This window comes from Pyricularia pennisetigena (genome assembly GCF_004337985.1).
Source record: "Pyricularia pennisetigena strain Br36 chromosome 7 map unlocalized Pyricularia_pennisetigena_Br36_Scf_8, whole genome shotgun sequence".
Classification (NCBI taxonomy): domain Eukaryota; kingdom Fungi; phylum Ascomycota; class Sordariomycetes; order Magnaporthales; family Pyriculariaceae; genus Pyricularia; species Pyricularia pennisetigena.
Genome location: NW_021940920.1, coordinates 1252912 through 1276185, shown reverse-complemented (window position 1 = coordinate 1276185; position 23274 = coordinate 1252912). Strand labels below are relative to the sequence as shown.

Genomic DNA, 23274 nt, shown 5'->3' with positions numbered 1-23274 from the left:
CAAACAAGGCCGACCTGTTGAATGATAAACACCCTTTGTTTCGTAAGCAGATATGCCCGCGTAATGATCATCAAACTTGACGACCGCCATGCTGTACGGTTGGAAATTGACCAGAGAGTCTAGCAACCACAAGAGAGGAGACCAAGATAACCGGAGATCACGTCGCCAACATAACAGGCCGAAACTTTGCACTTGATTCAGCAGCTGGGGATCCAATTCACCGCGGCAACTCGTACCTGATGGTAAGCTACGACGCCGACGAGTTTCAGCCTGTGGTCGGTGGCCAATCCCGCCAAGTTGCCGTATACCTGGTGGCCGCCGATGCTGAGAAGGAACAATAAGATGAATTCTCCGCCCCCAATGACGCGAGCTCGCAGCCTCTACCCATTGTAAAGGGCAGCTGAGGGACATTGGGGGTGGGTGATAAAGATGTAGTCGTCGACAGTGAACAACAAAACCGTGCTTTCGACAGGGGCTAGACTTGCCGCTGGAGCTGTTGCAGCACTAGTCGCCCTCGCCTCTGCTAATCTGGTTCTGCATGTAACAGAGGAGAACAGAGTGTTAAGGGCGTGGTTCAGACGGCAGGCTAGGATGCGCACTATGAACAGCTGGAAATGCATGGCGACTGTCGGCAAATTTTGACCCTTTCGCCCGGTCAGTAAACATGAGCTTGCGTGCAGTTGTCGATACCGATATACAAGGCTTGGGGTCTGGCGTCGCTATGTAAGGTCGCTGGCACGATGAGGTCACCGGCATTTGAGATGCCGGAGAGGATACCACGGCACGAAGCACCAGGTTGAGCCACACGGTATGGGCTGATGTGACATACCTTGGACATGCGTTTAGACCTACAACCCCAAAACGATATATGCCCAGCAAAGCAGAAATATCCTCGAGCGGGAAAAGGTCTTTTACTATCGGCAATTTCCCACGGACTGTCAGTTCTTGCAAGGTATGTATTTAATTGTCTGTCACTTTGCTGAATCGGAGAAAGAGCAGCGGGGTGTCGAATCTGGTCAGGGGCAAGGCGCAGCAACTAATGTCGATTTCTGCTTCGGTGCCATGCTTCAGAGCGGTCGAAGAATTCATGTTTAGTCTCACGAAGGTCACAAAAATTTTGTCAACAATGAATCTTGTGCATGTGTCTACGCCCACGTATACGGTTGGCATTAATACTTGCGGAGGCCAAAACCCCCTCGCCGGCATATACGCAACGGACGAATATCACATCGTGGCGTTCCAGCTTGTGACTGTTGACGGCTGGCTGCGGGCCGCCTCTGACGACGGAAACCCCGACCTGCTTAGGGGTATCGTAGCGGCGGTGGTGGGACGTTTTCGTGTCGGATCGTTTCGTTCATTGTCCGCGCGCACCCATAGATGAAGGTAGTGACAGTCAGGTAGACGTTCGACGCGTCCAAAAACAACAACGATCGATTCTGGAAGGGCGTGAGAAGGTCATAAGACGAATTCTTCAACTAGACCGGCGCCGGCCTCTATTCCTACATCATGCGGCCGACACCGCAGCTGAGCATGACCCACATGCTTGTGCCCGACTACATGCTGCAATCCTACATCCGGGTCGCGCAGCCGGTTTTCGACTACCTCGAGGCCAACAACATCTCCTCAATAATCCGTTTTACGCCATTACGGCAGTAGGAAGTGAGAGATGGGCGGTTCAGGGCGGGCGCAGGGGGTGCCAACGCAAAATAGCAGGCTGTACCGCATTCGGCCTTGATGATATATGGCTAGTTATTGGGCATTTAATTGATTGAGTACTTTGCATAGGTGGTGGATCAGAACTCCCCGGCGGAGGTCGCGGAGCGTCTCAATGCAAACACGGCAGTACATCCTGAACAGTAAGGACAGGAGATAACTTGCGAGTGTTCGAGATGTTAATAGCAGATAGGATAGGGTACAGTCGGAGCCGAAGCTCTAAGAAAACAAAAGTGACGGGCCTAAGCTAGCTACGTTACCCAACTTGCCAGTTACATGTGGCAGAGGTGAGTGGTCAGCATTTGATCATTGGCATCAGTTGGCGCGCCCGGCCGGCGGCATGTCTGGAGTCATCGCAGCAGCGGGGAATCGGTAGCAGTAGGATGCATCCCGCGGGGTGGTAAAACTCCAGGCACCATTACCGCCACGATCGGTTCGACGCCATGGCGATCCAGGCGCACCCCTCAGGCATCGACGTCACGCGCTTCCCCAGGCGGCGAAATATCGCAAGTCCAAAACGACAAGGGGCATGCCGCCGACGGAGAAGCCAGGGGAAGCTCAAGGACGGCGAAAAGGGCTGCTGGCGCGCCCGCACAGACGTCTGGCAGCACATTCTGGACAAGCAGATCCAGGCCCTGCTGGTGCTGGAGTCGGACGCCGGGTGGGACGTCAACCTGCGCCCGATCATGGGGCGGCTCAACGGCGGATTTCGCGAGCTGCTGGAAAATGGACAACCCGGATCGTGTGTCTGAGGAAGACCTGGACGGCCCCTGGCTCGCGCGCTCCGGCATCTGGGATATCCCATCCCTGTGCCACTGTTTCGACACATCCAGAGGCGAACTTTGTCGTGTACGACGACCCGGACGCCCAAAGCACCAACTTCACCTGGGATCGGGTCGCCGAGCCGCTCAACCAGAAGCGCGTCGTGTATCGATCCAAGTTCATTATCTGCACGACGGGGTACCTGGTCTAGCTGTCAGAGCGGCACGCCTGCTCGTGCGCTCCAGCTTCGACCTCAACGACCCCATCGACGTCATGACCGAGGACGGGCAGCTGCGGACGTACGTGCACCAGCAGCGCATCGTCGCGCAGTGGGAGTATATATCCCCGGCATCGGCAATTCCAGCAGCAACAGCGACATCAACGGCGACGGGAGCGACGTGGACCGCGCCCAGGAGGGTTGGGACCGCGCCAAGGTGCTCATGGCCACGGTCGAGTTCAGGGGATGTTCAGTTCAGGGCCTTTGCGCTGGGCAGAGCCTGGCAAAACGTACTTGGGGAATAAATGAAAGTTGTAGGAAAGGGGAGGCTGTGGCGTTCCAGCGGTGAATTGCCAGATTTGATCTTTTTTTTCTTCTCCTTTTGTAATTATACACCTAGACACAGCACTGTTCGGGCATGCATTTTCAAAATCATGTTAGCATAGAATGACGAAAAGTCGAGCACTTAGCATGAGCGGCAAATTTCATGTCATCAATCTTTTGCATTCAAAGGACCGACCGCTATGCCTCGAAAACCAACACTACACCATCATCGCCAGCCGTGGCGATCCTCTCGCCAGCCTCGCCTTGAACAAATCCCAGGACGCCACCGCCCTCTCCATCGCCCCTGTGTCCCCTCCACTCCTTGAGCAGGCCACCGGCCTGACCCGTCTGGGTCTGCTGCTGGCTGCCCGCTGTGACACCTCCCCTGGCATCCCACCTCCTGACTACGCCGTCCATGCCGCACGACGTGAGGAGGTGCGGGCTCGCCTTGACAAACTCGACCTTGACGACACTGAACTCGCCATGCGCGCCATTGATCAGCCTGCGGACCTGGAAGTTCCGCGCCGCGTCGTATATGGCGATCGAGCCGTCGACCGAGCCGGCCGCGAGCAGCGTGCCGGTGCCGCCCGCCGCGCCAGGCTGCGAGAAGGAGAGCGTCTCGACGCCGTCGCCCTGTGCGTGGAGGCTGGCGAGGATTTGCCCGCCCTCTATGGCGTTGCTGGCCGCGCCGCCGCGGCGCTTACCGGCCTGCGCGCTCGTGTTCTTATCTATCCGCGGGAGGCTGACAACCTTGATGGCGCCTCCTGCGCCTCCAACGGCTAGGACAGCCCCGGTGGGGGAGATTGACACACTGTAAAGGCCACCTTCGACTTCGAATCGTTGATCTGCTGATGTGAGGGCCAGGACGCTCATTCCATTGTCGCTGGCTTTGAGGCCGGCAGCCGAGGCAGTTCCAAAGACGTCCCAGACGTAAAGGCTGCCGTCCTCGGATACGGTGGCTAGCATCTCGCCGTCGGGGGTCCAGGCGCATGCCGTCGCGGGACCGGTGTGGAGGAAATATGACTGAAGGATCTGCAGCGCCGGGTCGGAGCTGCCGTCGACCTGGTACACCCAGACGGAGCCGTCAGATGCACCAAGGGCCACGACGTTAGGGTGTGCTGCGCCGTTGGGGCAGGGGGACAGGAAGTTGATTTCGGGAACCTCTTGGGACTCGGCAAGGAAGCTGATCTGCGCGGCCGGCGTGCTTGACGCGGCTCCCGGTTGTAATGGTGCCGCCTTGACCGAGTACGCGCGCAGCTTGCCGTCCATACCTCCGCTCAAGAGGTACTCGCCCTCGGGGTACGTGAAAGCCAGAGCATTGATGCTGTCGGTATGCCCATCTATCTCAAACAGACGGTCCAGCGCGACCGGGGGGTTCGGAGGCTCGCCGCTGAAGTTTGGTGGTAATAGGGGGCGCTGGGGAACGTGTGCCGTGTCAAAGACGTAGCCCTTGCCGGGCGCGTCGTCCGAGTCTCCTTCGGATCCACCTGTTGCGATCAGTGATGGGCGGGTTGGATGTTGTGCAATGGCGAAAACCGAGTCCTTGTGTTGGTCAAAGTAGGCGACGCTGTCGTTGTGCAGGTTGATCTCCTCGGGCTCCTCCTCGTCGTCGCTCTCCATAGGAACGTCGACGTCCTCGGATGCGTCAATTTCTTCGAGAGCATCATCCTCGGCGAGCATTTCAGGCTCTGAATCGGGGTGATCCTCCTGGTGAGGCTGTTTTGAGGAAGACATTATGGCGACTAAATATTGATGGAGCTATAGTCGAGGTCTGGTTCAGGAGCTGCACTGAAGAAGTAGGAGTATGTTGCAAGTTTTCCTGTATTTGTATTGGTCGCGAATATATGGAATCAGTCAGGGAAGTAGAAGTTGGGATTTATAAACAACGGCTAGCAGCTATAAACGGCCAACGTTAGTAACGATTGGGTTGCTTAGAAACAACAAGAAAAAAAAAAGTTGCTTGATAATCCAAATGGGCGTGCGGGGCAAAAACGCGACAAAATGGTTTGAATTATTTTTTGGTACCCCTCCTCGCGCTGGAGAACCCCTATGACGCGATGTCAATTAAAGTTGTTGTAGATTAAATGTCTATCACGTGATTGTGACGACAACCTCACTACAAATTCAGGTGTTGCGGCGACAGAGATAATATTGCAGCAAAACCCACAAGTAAACGTCTCTAACTCATTCAAACTAACGTTAGCATCAAATTCGGGTCATGATCACAGCAAAACGGTGCGATAGGGGTGGTGTATGAATTGACGAGCGTTGCTTCAACGACTACTGCTAGGATTTATTTTGCGCCAAATACGTGTCGCTCTGAGATTTGTGTCTGTTTTTAATGGCCCGATATTCTTTACAACCACAGCAAACACCATACCCATCATCGCCAATCTACCACTTCACATGACCTCGTTCCAGCAATGACCCCTCGCCATGCTGACAGAGCAGTCGCTGCCCAGAAACTTGACGGCTTTGCTCAAAGTCGGGATGCCAAACTTGGTCGTGGTGCCCTTTTTGCAGTCCGTCTTCCAGCCGTTGTAGTCCATGCACGTATTGGGGTTCATCGGGCAGCGGCCCTGGTCGATACCGTACGCCTTGCTGCAGTTCTTTCCCTTGTGGTTCTCAAGGCATCCCTTCTTCCCGTCGGCACGCTTGGCGAGGTTGGGACCGCCCTGCCCTTGGTTCTGCTCGTGCTCGTGGCCATGGTCGTGGCCGTGGCTGTCTTGGTCTAGCGACTTGATGCCAAAATCGTAGATGGTCGTGCGTTCATCCAGGTGCCGAGTTGGCAGGGCTGGGGTTTCGAGGTATCTGTTTTGTTTTTGCGCCGTGTCAGTAACATGCCGCCAATTATGAAAGCAAAATACGACAAAAGAAAAGGGGGAAAGACGTACATGATACCATCACGGATGACATTCCCCTCAACTCCCGACACCTGATCCGTCACCCTCCTCCCAACCACAGCCCTGGCCCTCCCCTCACCATCAACATCCCTCTTCACCACCTCTCCTATGCCCACAATCTGCCCCAGCCCGTCGGCCTCGACAAACCCGTCCCCGTGCCCTTGTTCTGCACCACCGCCACCGCCACCACCACCCCTCCTCAGCAGCGCCCCCTCGACCGGAAAGTACACCCTGACCTCCCTCCTGGCGCGGTCGTACCAAAAGTGCTCCTCGTGACGACCCGTCGTCGTCGCCGCCGAATCCGAATCCCGCCGCCGCCACTCGGACGGCGGGTCGTTCCACGCCTGCTCAAACGCCGCCGCGTCGGCCGCCGGCAGCGCCATGCGCTTGAAGCCCACCAGTCGGAGCGTGGTTGCGTTGTCGGACGTGTAGGGAAGCGAGTTGACGAAGCGCTCTTCGAACTGGGCCAGGGACGGGTCTTGAGTCGGCAGGGTTGGCGTCCCTGTTGCCAAGGGGGAGAGGATGGCAAGGACAAGGGTCAGCAGGGCTTGTGTGCGTGCCATTTTGATGGGCTTTGTTTTTGGTATGATGAGAGCGTCTTTGGAACTTTGAGATGCTTATAAGAGATATGGAGTTGTGACAGATGCTTTTGTTGCTTGTGTCTCTTGTGCTGATGGCTTGTGTATGATCTTGTCGCTTGGATATCGACAGGAAAACTGCTCTTTTTATATCGCATTTTGGAAAACGGCAACCCATGTTTACCAAAAAACCACCGTCGGTGTGCACTTGGGAAAAGCTGAAAGCTCTAAACATAGCAGTATAGTACGGCATGACTCCATTTTCCGCCCCCCAAACTACCCTTAGACGACTTCAAAGGATTGCCGGCATCGTCACGATCAGCATCTAGCCGAGACAAGCACTACCCAAGATCTCTTGTGTGTGCATGCGTACTAGCACAGAAAGGGAGCTCTACCCGAAATCAGTACCGCCAGTGTACATACACCAAGCCCCAGTAGTCATTGCAGAAAAAGATTGAATCGAATAGGGACAGGATAAACTTCTGGCATGTGTTTTTTTTTTTCTTCTTTTTTTCGATCCTACCACAACACAAATCTGGTAGCGTACCCGGGCGTGCTATGTGAAGCCCCAGAAGATCAACTGTCTGCAAGTTGTGATTGGGTGGGTGTCATCCCGTCGTTGAGGCTGAGCGCACCCAAGATCTTGGTTTCGGGAGCCAAGTATAGTAATATTCGTGCTCTGTTCATGGCGGCTGGCTTTTTGTTTCTTGTTCCCCGGCTGCGTGCAACATGAGTGCCGGACAGTTGGGGGAGCAAAATTTCGGCAGCTCTTTACCCCAAAAACGGTGATGGAGCTGAACAAGAATGCATTTAGCTGAGAGATCAGTTAGCGCCTTACTGTACTCCATCGAAGCAAACCATCGCTCTGTTTTCCAACATAGAATCTCTCAAAGGACACAAAAAAATCATTACTGGGTGAGTAATTTGTAAATTTCTTCAATCAATAACATGACACTGCTTGCTAAATACTTATTTCCGTGTGATCATGTATGTGAGGCAAGAAGTTGTGTTCCAAGTTGTCATCCCTTTCAATTCTCTGCGTTACGTGGCTAAACAAATGGTTTCTCGACGTAGATACTTGACGCAACAGACATAGAAAACATACTCAAGGTATCTATATAAACACGCCATGCATGCAACTCCTTGTGTGATGACCGATTGGCTTTGTCCTGCATTAGATCCCAAGTCACACCTCACCTATTAGTATCTCTCAGAGGTATTTCCGTCCCCAGCGGCCGGTTGAAACTAGATTAAACGACAAAAGCCAAACAGTATCTAAATGAATCATCAACTCCTGAACCTCCCCTATGACCCGATAGCTGAACTATCAACGAACAGAAGTGGTTATATACAGAACTAATAGTCAAAACATCAAATGCCAAACCCACGAAACCAGCTAGAAAGCAGAGAAGAAACTGTGAAAAAAGAATCCCGGTCAGAATCATGAATGGCTATAAGCTCTTTCGTTTCAGTGCTCACCCGTCTTCAGCTGCTCAACACCACCAATAATCCCAGACACTCCAACGTTGACTCCCTCAGAAACGGCATCCTTTCTCTTGATGCAAAGGGCCCGAAGCCCACCTCTGGGCTTGCAGGCAAATTCTCGCGCTATGATGTTCGAGGCATCTTCAACTCCAAGGCCTTGTCCGACGTCGGCAAAGGTCGCCTGGCCTCCTAGCCGCGCGCTCACGACCGAGATCAGCAGCCCGGTGAACAGGAATGGATATTGCAGCATCTCCACCTCGAAGGCTTTGATGGTTTCTCGTGCCAGGGTATCGTAGTCGTACTGCCTTGCAGTCTTCGTTCCATTGGTGCTGCTTTCCAAATTATTGAGAATCAGGGCCAGCCGGAAGAGATTCGAAGCCGAGACGGCATTTGTTGATGGCTGCGAAGTGTCCATGCCATCCTTCAGCCTCAGAATGACATTTGGTGCGCCCTCGACCGTCGAATAGAATCCGCCTGAACCAGATCGAGTCTTTGCCGCCTCAGAGTCAATACTTTGACCAGACGGAGCCGCCACATGGTCGTAGAACAATCCGATTTGTTTGTCTACAGATGTAAAAGTTAGAAATACAGTCAGTGGGGTTAGGTCGGATCAAGGTCTTACCTTGGAGCTGCTGTGCCCAGTCCAAATGAGCACTCTCATCCCCAGTCGCCTCGTACAGGTCCAGCAATGCCTCAATAAGGAACGCGTAGTCTTCAGCAAGTGCATCCGTTGAGCTCTTTTGGTTCCTAAACCAATGCCTGCTGAGTTTTCCTGTCTCTTGATCAAACAGTTTGGCTTTTATGTCTCTTGCCGCTTGCTCGGCACTCTTTATCCATGTGCCTCCCCGAGTCTTGTCCAGACCAGTTGACCGGAGTACAGCACCAGCCCTAGCCAGAGCTGAGATGGCCATTGCGTTGTATGCAACGACCTGCTTCTCGTCCACGTCTGGACGCACACGTTCGATATCTCTCCGGGCCCTGAGCTTTTTCTTCGCCTGGGCTAGAATTTGGTTGACTTCGTCGACAGCGATACCGAATGATGTGTTGAGCTCTGCAGGCGTCTTGACTACGCGCAGGACGTTTTGGTTGATAAACTCGTCGTTAGGGTCTTGCTCCTCGGGGATATTGCCGTGTTCCTTGACGTTCCAGTATGCAGCTGCCACACGCGCGTACAATTCACCGTCGTGCTTCCCATTAGTCAAATCACCTTCTTCTGTGCTGCTGACAGTGGCATCGAATTCTCTCCTAGTCCAGAGGTAAAACGCTCCTTCGCGCATATGCTTATCACTCTTCCTTTGATAAGAGTCTGATGCCTCACTCGTGGCCAGTAGAGAGCCCTGGCGTATTGAACTCGACCCAATCTCAGAGCCGGTGTTGCCCAGGTAGTCGCCCAGCTCGAGTACGACGTCGGCAAACTCGTCGTCCAGCGTCGGAGTTCTTCCCTCCTTGGCTGCCTGTCCTAGCCAGGCGTCCAAATACACGCCAAGAAGCAGTGCATTATCCGCGATCATCTTTTCAAAGTGCGGAACAGACCAGTCCGCTGTGACACTATATCGGTGGAAACCAGCACCAATGTGGTCTCTCAAGCCTCCATCCCGCAATGCGCGTAATGTAGCAAGTGCCATGTGCGTAGCCTTCTCAACTTCTTCCGGACCACCAACGATATCACCCACCTCAGGGGGTAGGTGAGCCAAACGCAGAAGGAAAGACAGTTTTGGCGGCGTAGGGAACTTGGGCGATAAGTTGAAGCCACCACTGACGCGGTCAAAGGTCCTGGATATGTTGGCATAGGCTTCTTCCAGCTGGTCAAGATCGACATCGAGATCCGTTGCTAGAGGAGATGAAGTGGCCGGTTTTGTGGGGGTTTCAGCCGACAGGGTAGACGCCGGGACCCCCGTGGATACATTAACCGTCGTGCCGGTGGCTGCTCCTGAAAGGGCCTTCTCCGTGCTGCCCACGCCCATGGTTCCCTCGGCTGCAAACTCACGCAGCTGCAGCACTATATCTTGCGCTTCCTTCCGACATTTGGCCTCCTGTTCTGTCCATACCTTCTGCAGTTTCTTGAGAATACCGAGAAAGTCTAGAGGCTCTTCTCCATCCTCTACTGCGGACGAGGTGCTACGTCCGGGTCCAGGCCAGTACGTCCCTCCGAAAACCGGCTCAAGCTCGGGAGTCAGGAAAACATTCAATGGCCAGCCGCCCGCGCTGTTGACGGCTTGGATATAGTTCATGTATATGCTGTCGATGTCGGGTCTTTCTTCGCGGTCCACAATTATTGGTATGAAGGACGAATTGAGCAGAGCTGCGACATTTTTATTGCGAAAAGATTCTTGGGTTGTGAGTCGGCAGTCTGACACAGAAGCCAGCCTAACGTCAGTGAACATCCTCCCTGCTGAAATTCAGTGTTGCTTGCACCTACAATGACAGGCCTTGAACCCAATGTTCATGAAGATGAGCTTGTTCTGCGATTTTGCCAATGCTACCGCATCTTTGTCCAACAGCTGCCATGCCACAGGCGTATCTTGGTGAGCCTGAATGTACGGGCTTTCGCTATCACCGGCTCGGTTTTGTAAAGCCGGCGACTCCGCAACTTGGGTGATCGCATCGGTAACTTGGGTCGGGCTAGCCGCCGGAATTGCGACGCCATCGCCTCGGCTAGCGGCGGCCGCTGCGGCCGCGTTGGCCTGTTTTTGTAACTGCACCGACATCATCTTGACATGCGGGGTTGGTGTAAGCTTCGAGGCGCGAGGCCGGCCAACCAGCTGTTGTGATTAGGATTATAGGCGACTGATCAGTGCAGCGTCAAAACAGCCTTTCCAGGCCGATCGCTCAAGTGCGCCGTTGATCTTTTTGGAGTAAAAGCTTAAGCTAGTCTCGATGGGCAGAAGCCTGTCCCCTTTAAAAAAAAAAAAAAAAAGAAAAAGAAATATGTGCGAATTGCCTGCCTGCAGGTAAATGCTTCAGGATAAAGAATTATTCGGGACTGCCCGGCGTCTGCACCCCACCACCAATCAACCCCTCGCAGGCTGACGTCAAGCAGGTCCACAGCGTTAAATGTCGAAAGCCTTCCTGCAGGGATGCCCCTGGGGAAATGGGGAAAACAAAATCTAGCCCAGACGGCAGCTGAGCGCGTTATTTTTTTTTTTTTTTTTTTTTTTTTTTTTTGCCGTCTGCCCTGCGTCCAGCTCCACCAACAATGGGATGAAAGGGCACTGTTCCATTAGGGAAAATTTATATTAAAGCTACCTACATATGGTATAAACTCTGCTGAACCGTAGCATTCTGGATGGAATTCTTAATCAAAGTGCGTATTACTATTATTATTACTTCTAGGAATTCGACTTTTCTCGAACCCCTGACCCAAGGGAGCTTCAGTAGATGCATCAACTCCCCAACCGCCAACCATCCAGACCATGTCACGTTCACTCAAATAGGCTTCTTGCAAATGTGTATATGGCTCACTATCTCTGGGAACGGACACATTGGTGTGCACTGGTCACGAGTTCGATACTTGAATACCTACCTACCGATTGGTATAGGCAGGGTTGATGTAAAACTGAACAGCAGTCCTGAAAACAAATCTAGTGATTTGCTACCTTAATCCTACCTAGCTACCTTGGATTCATTCAGTCGTTTGTGTTGTTTCACTGAGCAGAGATATAGCCTTTGACGAATGATTGCTTTGACCTGCAGCCCCATCGTCAACTCAGGAGATGGGAAGAATGGCACATGACTGTCGGGACTAAACTGAGCTCATCAAAAGAATTTTGGTCGAGAGGATGCTACATCTCGACACACTACGCTTATCAAACTTGGAGGTGGAATCGGCCCGCACTTCAAGAATTTTTCGAAAATGGGAAGCTTTGCTGCCGATACTATAACTTTTCTGGGACGAGACACGCAAGATCGATAATGGCAGCCACAAATAGGCGACTATGCCGGTCTCCGAGATGTTAGACTGTCTCCGCCGCGACATTTTGGACCGGTACTCGTCTTGCCGAGATGGTATTGCGTTTCTTTCCGATTCAGAAGACGCACATGCTACTTTTACTTTCTCTCGGTCCGAGCCACCTCTTGACCCGGATGGGTTCCTCGATACTTACGCGCTACTACCAACAAACTGAAAGCCTTGGGCTGTATTGGTCAGCCTATCACAGGAAGAAACATTTGACATCGGATCTAATGGACAAATTCTATCGCCTGATGTGAGGCTTTTTACAAATGGCCTAGTTTGAGGTAGTCAAAGACGCTGTGGCATCGAACGAACCAGTCCAAGTTGCCTATTATCCTAGGACATTTTTAACTTCGCGTTAGGGCTAACTGTTATTAACTTGAGAGAATGGGTCTCAAAGACTCCGTGTACAGCGTTTAACACCCATTTAGGAAGCTGTCTTCTCCCACGTATCGAATCACGCTGGATCTCTAGTTTTATTTTGAAGCCTTGAAATAGTTGTACTGTTCGGCTAAAGCTTTCAGTTTTTAGAGGCCATGCGGTTTTATAATGTATTCAGTACCCATTTTTTCCCATCAACATGCTGATGAAGACGTTTTGCCTCACAAAGTTATTCCTGCGATACCACAACTCCACATCGACCTGCTCTGTTTAGGCACCCATGTCACACCCGCCAGGCTAGTAAAGCTACGGTTGACATGCCCCGTCCCCGTTGAAAGACGGCAAAGCATGGGCTTACTTGAAAGTCGACGGAGTTGAAGACCCAAAGAAGGCTGAACATGATTGTACATATGGAACTGGATATTCTCGATATCAGTCAAGGATTATGTTGGCTAGTACTCATCGACATATCGCAACTGGCGCTGTTCTTCTCTTTTCCACATGGGGTATCTAATCTACAAACAAGGCGCATGAAACCCAACACCCCTCCCCGACCCTGCCGTCCTCCTTGGTCCACCCGCGATTTTTTTGCGCTCGTCCTAGGTCATGGTAACCGACTCTGAGTATACACACAAACCTATTGTGTACGCCGCAAAGGTAGAACCCCAGACCTTCGGTAGTTCTCATCGATGGTTTTAAACGTGCCAGTGGACTCCATGAAAGCACGCAGACGGCACAGCCTAAACGCAAGATTATCCTCACCATTCCACCTACTCGAAGTGAAGCTTCTTCTTCGTTGAATCATGTGCCCCCAGATTTGGCCATACCTCTCTGGATCAGCCCCGCGAAGAAAGCTTGCATTCGGTCGGGATCCGTAGGCCCTTCGTCAACTTCAACGTCAACATCAAGCTCGGGCTCGGGCTCGTGCACATGCTGTCGCTCCTGTAGATATAGTCAGTAAAAAAGTACTTGAACCCTCAGACATAACATTTAATTAGTAAACTTGGAAGAGAACTCACCGTCAACCTCTGAATGGATTGGAACGCAGCATCCGTGTCCATCTGGATGCCACCCATGTTGAACTGCACGGGCCCGATCTGATCGCCAAGCACGCCGCCGATAGGGCCGTGGCCATAGTCGTCGTGGCCGTGTGAACCACCGTAACCCCGGGATGCCGGCCCGTCTCCCTGAAGTTGCAACCTCTTGGACTTGGATGCGGCCTCCTCGTCCTCCTCCTTCTGCAGCGCCTTGCGGAACTCGTCCAGGACCGGGTACTGCTTCTCGAGGAATGCCTGGTGGTCCTCCGTGTCCACCTCCATGCGCCGGCCCGAGCGGTCTTCGAGCGCCGCGTGCTGCTGTGCCGCCGCGCTGGGATTCTCGATCTTTTGTTCATAGAGGAACACCGCCGAGCCCTCAATGTGATCTTCGTCCGACTGCCGCTCGCCGTCGTCCGATTCCAAGTCGGAAACCTCGCCACCCTCATGCAGCCCATCGCCATTGGTAGTGCGGGCCGGCTCGCGAGGGAAAGGCTGGTCCAGATCTATCGACCAGCCCTCACTGACCATCTCAACGTCGAAACCGTCGCGCAGCACCCGGATCTTGCCCCACGAATCCCAGTTCGGCGGCACAACGATCTTGTCGCGGTCGATGACGTTATGCTTGAGTGGTTGCCGCTTGAGCAGTGAGGTAATGCCCAAGCTAGAGTGAATAAGGCTCGGTAATTGCGATGGCACGCTTGTGGACGTGTAAATCAACGATGCGCCGTCTGCATCGAGGGTCTGTTAGTCTTCTGTTGAACAGCAGCGGCGATGTATGGATTCAGAAAAAAAATAAAAATAAAGCATCCATACGTTTTAGAAGCACTGTCCGCAGGAACTGCATGACGACGTCAAATTGCTCCTCTTTCCATCCTTGCCTCTTTTCCAAGGAATCAATCTTGTCCGCCTGTGGACACTTCAGTCAGCCCTATGCACATACTACCTAGATGCGCGACAGCGAGCGAGACTCACATTCTGACAGACCACAGACAGCGGTAAACCCAGCGCATCCTCCCACTCGCCCGGCCCCAGCGGTAAAGCGACGCTGTCGCTACCGGCACCACCCTCACCCGCCAAAGCAGCAGTGGCGACGCCACTCCCATCCAAATTGGTGTTTGCGCCACCCCTGCCGCGGTCTCGCCAGCCGATCATGACCTCCTCCATGGCGTCCTTGGCTTCGATGCTCAGGCTGACTAGTACCGTCCTGAGGAGAAGGATCCAATCGCGCAGCTGGCGCATCCATAGCCATGGATGTGACCAGTCGAGTAGAATTACGACGAGCGTGTTTGGTATCGTTTGCGGAGTGAGGAGAGGCTTGAGGAGAGCGCTGAAGGAGGGCGAGGGCTTTGTGAGCGAGTAGAGGGTTATCCGGGCTAATATATCTATTTGTCGTACGTTCCCATGTTAGTGAGGTTCCTCTCATGGCATGGTGTACTCGGCTGGAGTCCCGATGTACCTTCTTGGTCCGCGTCTAGAACGTCATAATAGGTATTTCCTAGGGCAAAGTGGTTCGCAACGGGTGGTATATGGTCGGTGTCAAGCGTTCTCCTAAAATCACTCGATAAAGTCTCCAGAAAGCTCCGTTGCGTCTCAACTGTGCCACCTGTTTTTCGTTCATCTCAGGTTAGAAGAGGTTCTTTTCCAATCGCGAAAGCGCGTGATGAGCCTGCCAGCAGCCATACCAAGCACCAGTAGGTTCTTCTCCGGTAGCCTCTTGCCACTGGCTACCGACTCCAGCATGGAGTTCCACATGTCCTTCTTCTTCTCGCCATCTTTCGAGTCGGCCGAGGCTGTCGTGTACGTCGAGAACCTGTTTGTGTTGGCCGCCATGATGGGCTATGGTGTATCCGGGGCCCCGTGGGCCAAATTTCAAGAGCCTCTCAACCCCCGACCTGGCTACCGCTCGCTAGCCTGTATCTCGTGATTGCGGTGTTGTGGCGCCGCCCAAAACTGAATTATCGTGGTGAGCTACGGCTGGGCGAGTATGGCATTCCTGGCGTTTCGGCGAGCGGTCTGCTGGGGACACTGCAGGTGGAACCAGGCGATGAACGGTGGGCGCGCAAATTGCTAGGTCGTGGCTGGCGCTAGCGGTTATTACTTGTCGTCGATGAATGCTTGATTACGACACTTATTTGGCGGTCGGGAACGCGAGAAAATCGGCAGTCCGGCGCGGATGTGATGGAGTTTTGGGGATGTCACGTCAACCAACTTTCTGTTAGCATTAAACGGGACCAAAGGGGTCGGAGTGCGGATGCAGGACGGCAGCTGTCCCGGAATGGAATGGATTCTGCCCCACGGATGGTAAATTGGCCAGTGCCGATTGAGGACCCCTGCCGAAACGTCAACTTAACTTTCCCAAGCGTACCTACCTCTAGCTAGGTTTGATATCAATTAATTACTGCAAGCCTTTCTAATTGGTTCAGCAGTCTTGATTCTCTCTTTCCTGGGCACTTTATCTATTCGCGAAATATTTAGCCATGACTGTGAGGATCACCAGTATCTAAAAGCTTATGATGTCAAATTGCTGGGCTTATGTTCCCACGAGTTTCCTTTTTTTTTTTTTTTGAAATATCTAGTAAGAATTTAGGGGTATCCACGTCAACATGCTGGGAGCTCTGGAAGTCAATCCTGACTATCAGCATCTCACACTCATCCACTGTTCTTTACAGCTGATCAGATGCTTCCCGATTTCTTTTGAATGTGGTTTTGTAATAGCTTGCCACCCATTATCCCACATCTTATCAGAGGCGTGGCTTAGGACACTGCTCCAAGAGTAGGACTTTTTGGCAAAAAAGCCCCTTTTGTCATTCCAGCTTGTCCACCTGCTCTCGTACATGTCGTGATTAACCAAAGTCATGACCTAGTAGCAGGTGTGGTTTGTTTCTCCCAGTCATCGTACTCAGCCTTGACTAGCTCCAACTCTTTCTTGAGATGTTGTATTTGCTTCTCGTAGTCCTCAAGAATCTAAACGCGAGAATCGTTAGCAATAGCCCCTCCACTGAGCTCCATTACCAGCACTGACCTTTTTCGCCTTGGCCTCAACCTCCTCTCCCAGCCCAGTCTGCATCTCAGCCGGCGCGCCCTTGCTGATCTCACTCTTCAACTGCTCGGCATAGTCCCGCAGCGTGATGAGCCTGCTCCACAGCTCCTCCAACCTTGCGCCAAGCGCCGGGTCCTGAGCTGTCCGCTCCAGCGCAGCCAACTTGATCCTGAGGTCATCCTCGTCGCCACTAAGCGCGTAACCCCGGTTCCGCAACACCTGCACCCGTGCTGCGAGCTTCAGGCTCCTCTTGCGCAGCTCGGCGTGCCTCCTACGGGCGGCCATGGTGCGCACTGACGTCTCGAGGTCGTGCCTCGACAGAATGGCATCTAGACTGGCGTTGATCTCGTGTAGGCGCTGGTTGAACTGACCCACGGCTAGCCTCTGAGCGTTGAGGCGCTGCGCGAGCGCCTGGAAGCCGACAGCCGCCACTGGGATGTAGCCGGGGCCGGGCTTCTCAGCCAGCGCCTCCTCCCATGCCTTTGGGTCATCTCCAGGCGCAGGGCCGTAGAATGGTATAGCTGCTTCGTCGACCTTGTTGTAAAAGTAGGTTTTGAATTCACACGATGGGTGTGCCGGGTCCCATTTGCATGTTAATGTGTGCATCTGTTCTGGTATCGTCTTATGATCTGAAGTCATGCGCCCTAGTTAGATTTCGGGCTTTCTCGTATTACAAGGGCGCCTTTTGCTGGTTGAAAAGACTCACGAAGCGACATCATGCCAGGCTTCCATAGAGAACTCCCAGCCTGTTGCGACTGGTTCATTTGTTGAGACTGGTTGTTCTGCTGGCTTTGCTGTGGTTGAGAAAGACCAAAGCCCGGGCGCTGCGTCGAATTCTGGAATGAGTCTAGTAACCCGGCGCCAAAGTAAAAAGTCAGCTTGTACTCATCACCAACAAGTGAGGAGCAGACGGGCGCGGGGGCAGCCAGTTAGGGGAAGGATGGTGCCGACGCACTGCCTGCATTGCCATAAAGACCGCCAAATAAAGAGCCAGAAGCCATCGTGGCAAAAATGAGCCAACGGGCTCAGCTGTCAATAGGTTTCAATTGCGGCGTACTGAAAACACTATATCGAGAACAAGCAAAGCAAAGCTTCACCAAGGTTGGGATTCTGTGAGCTTCCCAAGCCAGCCGCGCCGCACTGGGAGACGAGAAAAATGCACGTAATGTGCAGCCGCGACTTTTGTGTTGGAGATAAGGAAATGATTAAAGACAGTTGCCCGCTATAGCTAAGCAGCGCATTTCCTGTATGTCGTCGGCGCGAAATGCTTCGAAGGGTGATGATGGTTTCTGGCCGAGCGCAAACAAAACAAATCGGATAGAGGCCGCTCGGAGCCAGACGCGCCCCGAAAAATCCACCTGAGCTCAATTCAGGTCTCGGGTTCCGCCTTACCGCGTCTGGTAGGTCGGCCTGAAGGTGAAAGCTCACCGGGATGCAGAGCTTTTGATTGGGCCTTCACCTTCGCATTGACCGCACACTGGCCAATCAGACGCCCCACGATTGAGCTTGACTACAGCACCCGACCTCCAACTCAATCCCGAAGTCGCGGAGTGCATCGAGATTTATTAGGAACAACTCCGAGTCCGACCATCCCCCCAACACCGCAAAGATGGCCTCCCGAAAACCCATGTACGTTCAATTTGACGAGCAGGCCATCTTGTCGTCGTCAATTGGCCCCGGAGGACATGGCAAAGCCATAGAAAACCGTGCCCCCAAAACTGCGAATAGAATGTGAACAATCCCGAAAGCTAATCAATCGTCCATCTTGTCCGCAACAGCACCAACCAAGGCGTCCTGATCGACACGACGCCACTGCCCGACAGCATCCCCAAAGTCAAGGAGCTGGGTGCGAGTTCGGCACCTCTTCTGTCGGCGTCATTCTTCATCGGTGCCCGCTGCCGCGACTACAACGATGACTACATGCAGTGCAAGACCGAGAACCCAGGCAACGGCGAGGCCGCATGTCTGAGGGAGGGACGTCGCGTCACCCGCTGCGCCCGCAGCGTGGTTGAGGACATCAACAAGAGCTGCCTCGAGGAGTTCCGCAAGCACTGGCAGTGCCTCGACAACAACAACCACCAGCTGTGGCAGTGCCGACCGGCCGAGTGGAAGCTGAACAAGTGTGTCTACGAGAACCTGGTAGGTTTTTGAATCTCTTCTCTGTCTATTGTATTGTAGGACTGGTGGAGATTTGATTCTAATGCTTTTCGATTGTTACGCAGGGTCTGGAAAAGACGATTCCCGACCAGCCAACGAACAAGACGCCGGTCCACCTCCGCCGGCACCAGATTTACGCCCATTACGACATCCCGCGGAACCAGTTGCCGTTTATTCCCGAGAAGAAGGACGCGTCAAGTTCCTAAAGGTGCAGTGGTGGAGGGCCAGGATGGAGTGACTGCTCATGCATGTCCAAGGGCTGCTCTCGATCACTGGTTCAAAGGCTTGTGTTCTTGTCCTCATCATCGGTTGAAAGATGGTGCGAGGATAGCTGCCATATCAACGGCGCTGTAGGGCCGCAGACTTTGTACATGTAGAGCTGAAGAATGGTGACGTTTGTTGACACCGAAGTGCATTGCCTTGCTGACTATGTATCAAAACATCCACGGAGAATCAAGCATTGCCCTAACTCGTCTTATATTGTCACCGGAGGACGAGAAACTCCTGAGGTGTACGATTTGCAGTTTATCGATGATATACACGATACTCACTAAAGGGTTACGGAAGAAGATCCCACCCACCAAAGTGCAACGCTGCCTTGACCACATAGCAGGAATCCCTTATCTGCCTACCCAACGACCTGGCGTGGCATTCGCGGAGGATTTGTTCGAGGTTACTGACCTAATCCTGCAACGTCTGGCCTGTCAGTCGAAGCATTACCGTTTTTGAGCCGAGACATTGCGGAGAGTGATTCATTCACTTGCCTCATCTAGCCCGAGCTGCCATCCCATAGTCATGTCTATTCGATTCATCCCCAGGTTTCTTAGCCCGGATCATTTATCTTTTTCTGAGAAACGTATACAATCTGTGGCAGGCTATATTTACCGAAGTCAATGACATTGGTCATTGACGGGAGCTTTCGTCTTTTGGCTGTGTTTTTTAGTGCAACACAATCTCCAGTGGCTGCTTGAGAGCCCGAGGGTGCGCTCGCAGCTGGTGTGGGAGGTGCGCGGCTCTTTCAGCACCCCGGACGACATCGACATGCGATCCCTGGCCGCACTGCCGTATCTCAACGCTCGCGTGCGCCGAGATTAGGCCCATCGCGGCCAGGACGATTGGGATGTTTTGACATGCAGCCGCTGCCTGGCAGGAGGGGCTGGGTTGGCAAGCAGAGTATTCTTTTTTTGGTGTACGAAAAAGGACTCGTTGATGGTCAAGTTGACGTCAGTTGCTAGGTGATGGGGGTGTGTGCTTAGTTACCGGTTCTGAATGAGGCTGTGTTGAGTTTTGCGAGGAAGGTATTAAACATAGAAATGACAGACTGTATGACAGAAATTGCGGGATGTAGTCTGTTCTGCTCACACTGTTGGACACGACTCTTCCTATTGGGACTAGAGTAAGATGTGTGCTCTAAAATATGTCTTTGATTCATCTTTGGAATCCGATCATGTCCTTCTCAGTCCTGGTCCATCTGGTCTCAACCGAACACGTGGGACTAGAGACTTGTTTATGGAAGCCATTCTTTATTTAGGAGGGTATCAGGTGTCTGACACATCATCAGCCTCATGTCATCAACAAGGAGTCGCTGCAGGCCTAAGACTCAACTAGTAGTCTAGTACCGCATACTATGACGAATCTTTCGCTGACAGAGTTATATGGTATAAGAGTTAACCTCGAATATTCAATACCCTGACTTGAGTGAGGCTGTTGGTATCGGTGACATGAGACGCATGCTAAAGCTGCATGTACTTGCTGTGATATAGCTTCTAATTTGCTCATCAGAAGGGGTACATCCTTGTCCCGAATTGGTATGCAAGATTATGTGCATCGACAAAGTCATTCTAATGGACGTTGAGATTTACGCTCTTGGCGTCTACATGATTTGACCAACCGTCAAGAAGTCCGCACAGCCGTACGAAAGCAAGAAAAGCCGAGATGCAATTGAATTTTCAACTGCCAATTCTAAACAGTCATATGGGCATATCAAAGCCTACTGTCGAAGAACTGTGCAAGTGTCCATAGGGTGAGCATCTGGGATATCATGTGTCAATCCACGTGACATCGTGTCACTGCTCTCAGGCACATAGTGGTGGGGCAGTCTTTGAATCGCGGCGCTTCTCTTGTAATCGTCTCCAAAAAGCTTGAAAACTTTCACCAGATACCACTTGAAAGGGATCCAATCGCTATCCCACGCTTTCAAAATGCTGCTGTGTAAGACACTCAAAAGAACATATTGAATCATTTAAAAGTAATCATCTCACTAACCCCGCATATATAAATGAAAAAAAAGTCTGCCCCAGCTGTGCCAACGTCCTAACCGTCTCAGCCATGGAGACGGGCAAGAACCGACTCGAGTGCCGAACCTGTCCGTACGAGTTCGCCATCAACGAGCCCCTCTTCAGCCGCAAGGAGTTTGCGCGCAAGGAGCGCGAGGACGTCTTTGGCGGGCCCGGCGCGTGGGACAATGCGCAAAAGGGTCGCGTGCAGTGCCCCGCCGATAATTGCGACGGCGAGGAGGCTGCATTCTTCCAGGTCCAGATCCGCAGTGCCGATGAGCCGATGACGAGCTTTTACAAGGTGGGTTTTTTCCCTTGCAATTCGTTGTGTCTTTTTGTTTGTTACAAATTTTTGGCTTCTTTCATGCTTTCGCTCGTCTGTGCGCTTAGCTTCTTTTGAAAAGAAAAGCGCCCCGTGACATTGCATGATTGGTTTCTGGAGGATGTGCTAACATTGTGGCCCTTTTCGGGGCTTGATAGTGCATGACTTGTGGTCATAGATGGCGTGAGAACTGACGGATTGTGGCCTATGGGTGTTTGGGTGTCTTTTTGGTGTTTTGCGATGGATTGGGGGAAGTCGCTTGGCGGCTTATTGCTTTCGGATCTGGTAATTACGGCGAAATGGCGTTCGCAGCGGAGGCGTTTGGTTGGCTTTAATATCGTGGCTTTGCATGTGTGCAGGTTTGTTGCGCCCTGGGCTAGGCGAGCATTTGTCGTCGCCGAGTGATCTCGATACCTCCTATCCCATCTTTCAAAACTCCCAGGTCTTGCTTGTGATCTGTGATAAAATCCCCCCTCAAAGCTTCCCCCATTCAAGGCTTCTTGTCCTCCATGTGCCACTCAACAGCGGCCCGCATCCCCTGCTCGACCAGTGCGTTGACCAGCTCTGGCATGATGATGTCCTGCCTAAATTTCTCCTGCTGCAGCAACTCGAGGCTGCGCAGGGTAGGTCCGGGATAGGTCAAGTACTTTACGTAGGGCGGGCGGGTCCAGTACTGCAGGTAGTCGAGGTAGGCGACGAAGGCGGGCTGGGAGAATACCTTGTTCACGGCCAGGTGGTTGAGGTATATGGGGTTGCCGAGGGCCTGCACAAACTCGAGCTCGATCTCGAAACGCGTGTGGCCGCCGTACTTGGGCTCCTCGGCAGTGGAGGAAGGGGCAGGCGGGGGGTCCGAGGTGGTGGCTGAGGTCGGCGGCGCGGCATCGGACATTGTGATTGATTTGCACGGTCAGGGCGTCTGGGATTTCGGTAATTATGAAAATTTTGAGGGATCAAGCTCTGCAGAATAGGGATTGGGATTGGCGAAGACGTGATCAATTCTGCGCGTTGATTGGTGATGGATCGGTAGTGAGATGCGTGACGTGATGGTCGTTCCCAGTTCAAGTCAAATTTGCGGTAATTGGACGGCGAAGATCTTGTCTTGGAGCTCGGCGTATGCACAAAGTGGGGCAATCAAGATGAGCGTATTTGATGGAGTATGGCCCCGTCCAAACTGTCATTCCGTACCTACATCGAAACGGAACTTTTTTCATCTCATCGTGGTAACAAATGAAACCAAAGTGAGATGACATTTACTCAAAGTGCATTGACAAACAAAGCTAAACCTTGAAAAAAGTTGACAGGATTGGCACGAAAAAAAAGTGTCAGATTCAATGCGTCAAAACTATAGTAGGTAAACTGTGCTACGCTGCAATTATTATAGGAAAAGAAAAGCTTGATAGATCGATCACTAGCGCGTGCTCATCCCTAAATTTGACCAAAATGCTCGAATGAAGCGCCATCCAATCTCATCTCGTCCCGTCATCCCAAAACGTCGGCTGAATTTATTTTTTTTTCAGCTTCGTTCACTTCACTAGTCCCCCACATCCAAGAATACACTCCTGTTGTTTACAGAGCAATGACGGCACCGAACAGGGCAAGAAGAGCGCCTGCGCCGATAGTGACAGCTGCAGCGCCAGAGCCGGCAGGTGAGGTGGCAGCGGGAGAGCCGCCGGTGGTGCTGCTGGGGGTCCTGTTGGCACCGGTGCCGCTGGCAGAAGAGGTGGGGGAGACAGAGGAAGTGCCGTTGGTCTTGGGGACTCCAGTAGTAGTGGCGGGCTTGGTGGTAGAGGCCGGTGCCGAAGAGTTGCCGGTGGGCGTGGCGGTCGGGGCGGCGGAGGAGGGAGTAGCAGACGGAACAGCGGAGCTGACGTTCTTGCACAGAGCCTCGCCGTTGGTAGCAGCCTTAGCGAGGTCGTTAGGGTCGGTGCACTGGGCAAGCAGGCAAGGAGTAGCGGCGTTTGCAATGGCCGTCTTCTTCTCGCCACACTGGCAAGCGATGTCGGTGCCCTTGCAGCCGGAAGAGGCAATGGCAGAGCTGAGACACTCGACAGCGCAGTTGGGGAGGGTAGAGAGGTCCTGAGCGACGACGGCCGAGGCGGCGGCGGCGAGGATGATAGAGAACTTCAT

At 52.8% G+C, this 23274-nt stretch overlaps 11 protein-coding genes across 11 annotated transcripts; 4 read left to right on the top strand and 7 right to left on the bottom strand.

The window, feature by feature from the left end:
* Nucleotides 1-88: 88 nt before the first annotated feature.
* PpBr36_09490 (uncharacterized protein) lies at nt 89-341 on the top strand (the record flags this gene model as incomplete). Its single annotated transcript, XM_029896611.1, has 2 exons — nt 89-93; nt 134-341. 2 exons carry the CDS (start codon nt 89-91, stop codon nt 339-341), a joined length of 213 nt encoding a protein of 70 aa, XP_029744799.1.
* A 785-nt stretch (nt 342-1126) lies between these two features.
* PpBr36_09489 (uncharacterized protein) lies at nt 1127-2997 on the top strand (the record flags this gene model as incomplete). The annotated part of the gene is made up of 4 exons (XM_029896610.1): nt 1127-1312; nt 1480-1652; nt 2126-2455; nt 2547-2997. The coding sequence occupies 4 exons, from the start codon at nt 1127-1129 to the stop codon at nt 2995-2997; spliced, it is 1140 nt and encodes a 379-aa protein (XP_029744870.1).
* A 217-nt stretch (nt 2998-3214) lies between these two features.
* PpBr36_09488 (uncharacterized protein) lies at nt 3215-4750 on the bottom strand (the record flags this gene model as incomplete). The annotated part of the gene is made up of 1 exon (XM_029896609.1): nt 3215-4750. One exon carries the CDS (start codon nt 4748-4750, stop codon nt 3215-3217), a length of 1536 nt encoding a protein of 511 aa, XP_029744493.1.
* Nucleotides 4751-5418: 668 nt separating this feature from the next.
* PpBr36_09487 (uncharacterized protein) lies at nt 5419-6482 on the bottom strand (the record flags this gene model as incomplete). Its single annotated transcript, XM_029896608.1, has 2 exons — nt 5419-5827; nt 5911-6482. The coding sequence occupies 2 exons, from the start codon at nt 6480-6482 to the stop codon at nt 5419-5421; spliced, it is 981 nt and encodes a 326-aa protein (XP_029744873.1).
* Nucleotides 6483-7965: 1483 nt separating this feature from the next.
* Nucleotides 7966-10693, bottom strand: PpBr36_09486 (uncharacterized protein; the record flags this gene model as incomplete). Its single annotated transcript, XM_029896607.1, has 3 exons — nt 7966-8546; nt 8605-10332; nt 10402-10693. 3 exons carry the CDS (start codon nt 10691-10693, stop codon nt 7966-7968), a joined length of 2601 nt encoding a protein of 866 aa, XP_029744494.1.
* A 2423-nt stretch (nt 10694-13116) lies between these two features.
* Nucleotides 13117-15182, bottom strand: PpBr36_09485 (uncharacterized protein; the record flags this gene model as incomplete). Its single annotated transcript, XM_029896606.1, has 6 exons — nt 13117-13257; nt 13335-14080; nt 14166-14259; nt 14325-14734; nt 14809-14955; nt 15035-15182. The coding sequence occupies 6 exons, from the start codon at nt 15180-15182 to the stop codon at nt 13117-13119; spliced, it is 1686 nt and encodes a 561-aa protein (XP_029744871.1).
* A 1023-nt stretch (nt 15183-16205) lies between these two features.
* On the bottom strand, nt 16206-17393 carry PpBr36_09484 (uncharacterized protein; the record flags this gene model as incomplete). Its single annotated transcript, XM_029896605.1, has 4 exons — nt 16206-16316; nt 16375-17036; nt 17099-17239; nt 17348-17393. The coding sequence occupies 4 exons, from the start codon at nt 17391-17393 to the stop codon at nt 16206-16208; spliced, it is 960 nt and encodes a 319-aa protein (XP_029744872.1).
* Nucleotides 17394-17962: 569 nt separating this feature from the next.
* On the top strand, nt 17963-18755 carry PpBr36_09483 (uncharacterized protein; the record flags this gene model as incomplete). Its single annotated transcript, XM_029896604.1, has 3 exons — nt 17963-18021; nt 18171-18531; nt 18615-18755. Coding segments are annotated over 3 exons (561 nt in total), but the record flags the coding sequence as incomplete, so codon positions are not given.
* A 2084-nt stretch (nt 18756-20839) lies between these two features.
* Nucleotides 20840-21341, top strand: PpBr36_09482 (uncharacterized protein; the record flags this gene model as incomplete). The annotated part of the gene is made up of 2 exons (XM_029896603.1): nt 20840-21126; nt 21306-21341. The coding sequence occupies exons 1-2, from the start codon at nt 20878-20880 to the stop codon at nt 21339-21341; spliced, it is 285 nt and encodes a 94-aa protein (XP_029744877.1). The 5' UTR covers nt 20840-20877.
* A 296-nt stretch (nt 21342-21637) lies between these two features.
* PpBr36_09481 (uncharacterized protein) lies at nt 21638-22036 on the bottom strand (the record flags this gene model as incomplete). The annotated part of the gene is made up of 1 exon (XM_029896602.1): nt 21638-22036. The coding sequence occupies one exon, from the start codon at nt 22034-22036 to the stop codon at nt 21638-21640; it is 399 nt and encodes a 132-aa protein (XP_029744874.1).
* A 677-nt stretch (nt 22037-22713) lies between these two features.
* PpBr36_09480 (uncharacterized protein) lies at nt 22714-23274 on the bottom strand (the record flags this gene model as incomplete). The annotated part of the gene is made up of 1 exon (XM_029896601.1): nt 22714-23274. The coding sequence occupies one exon, from the start codon at nt 23272-23274 to the stop codon at nt 22714-22716; it is 561 nt and encodes a 186-aa protein (XP_029744875.1).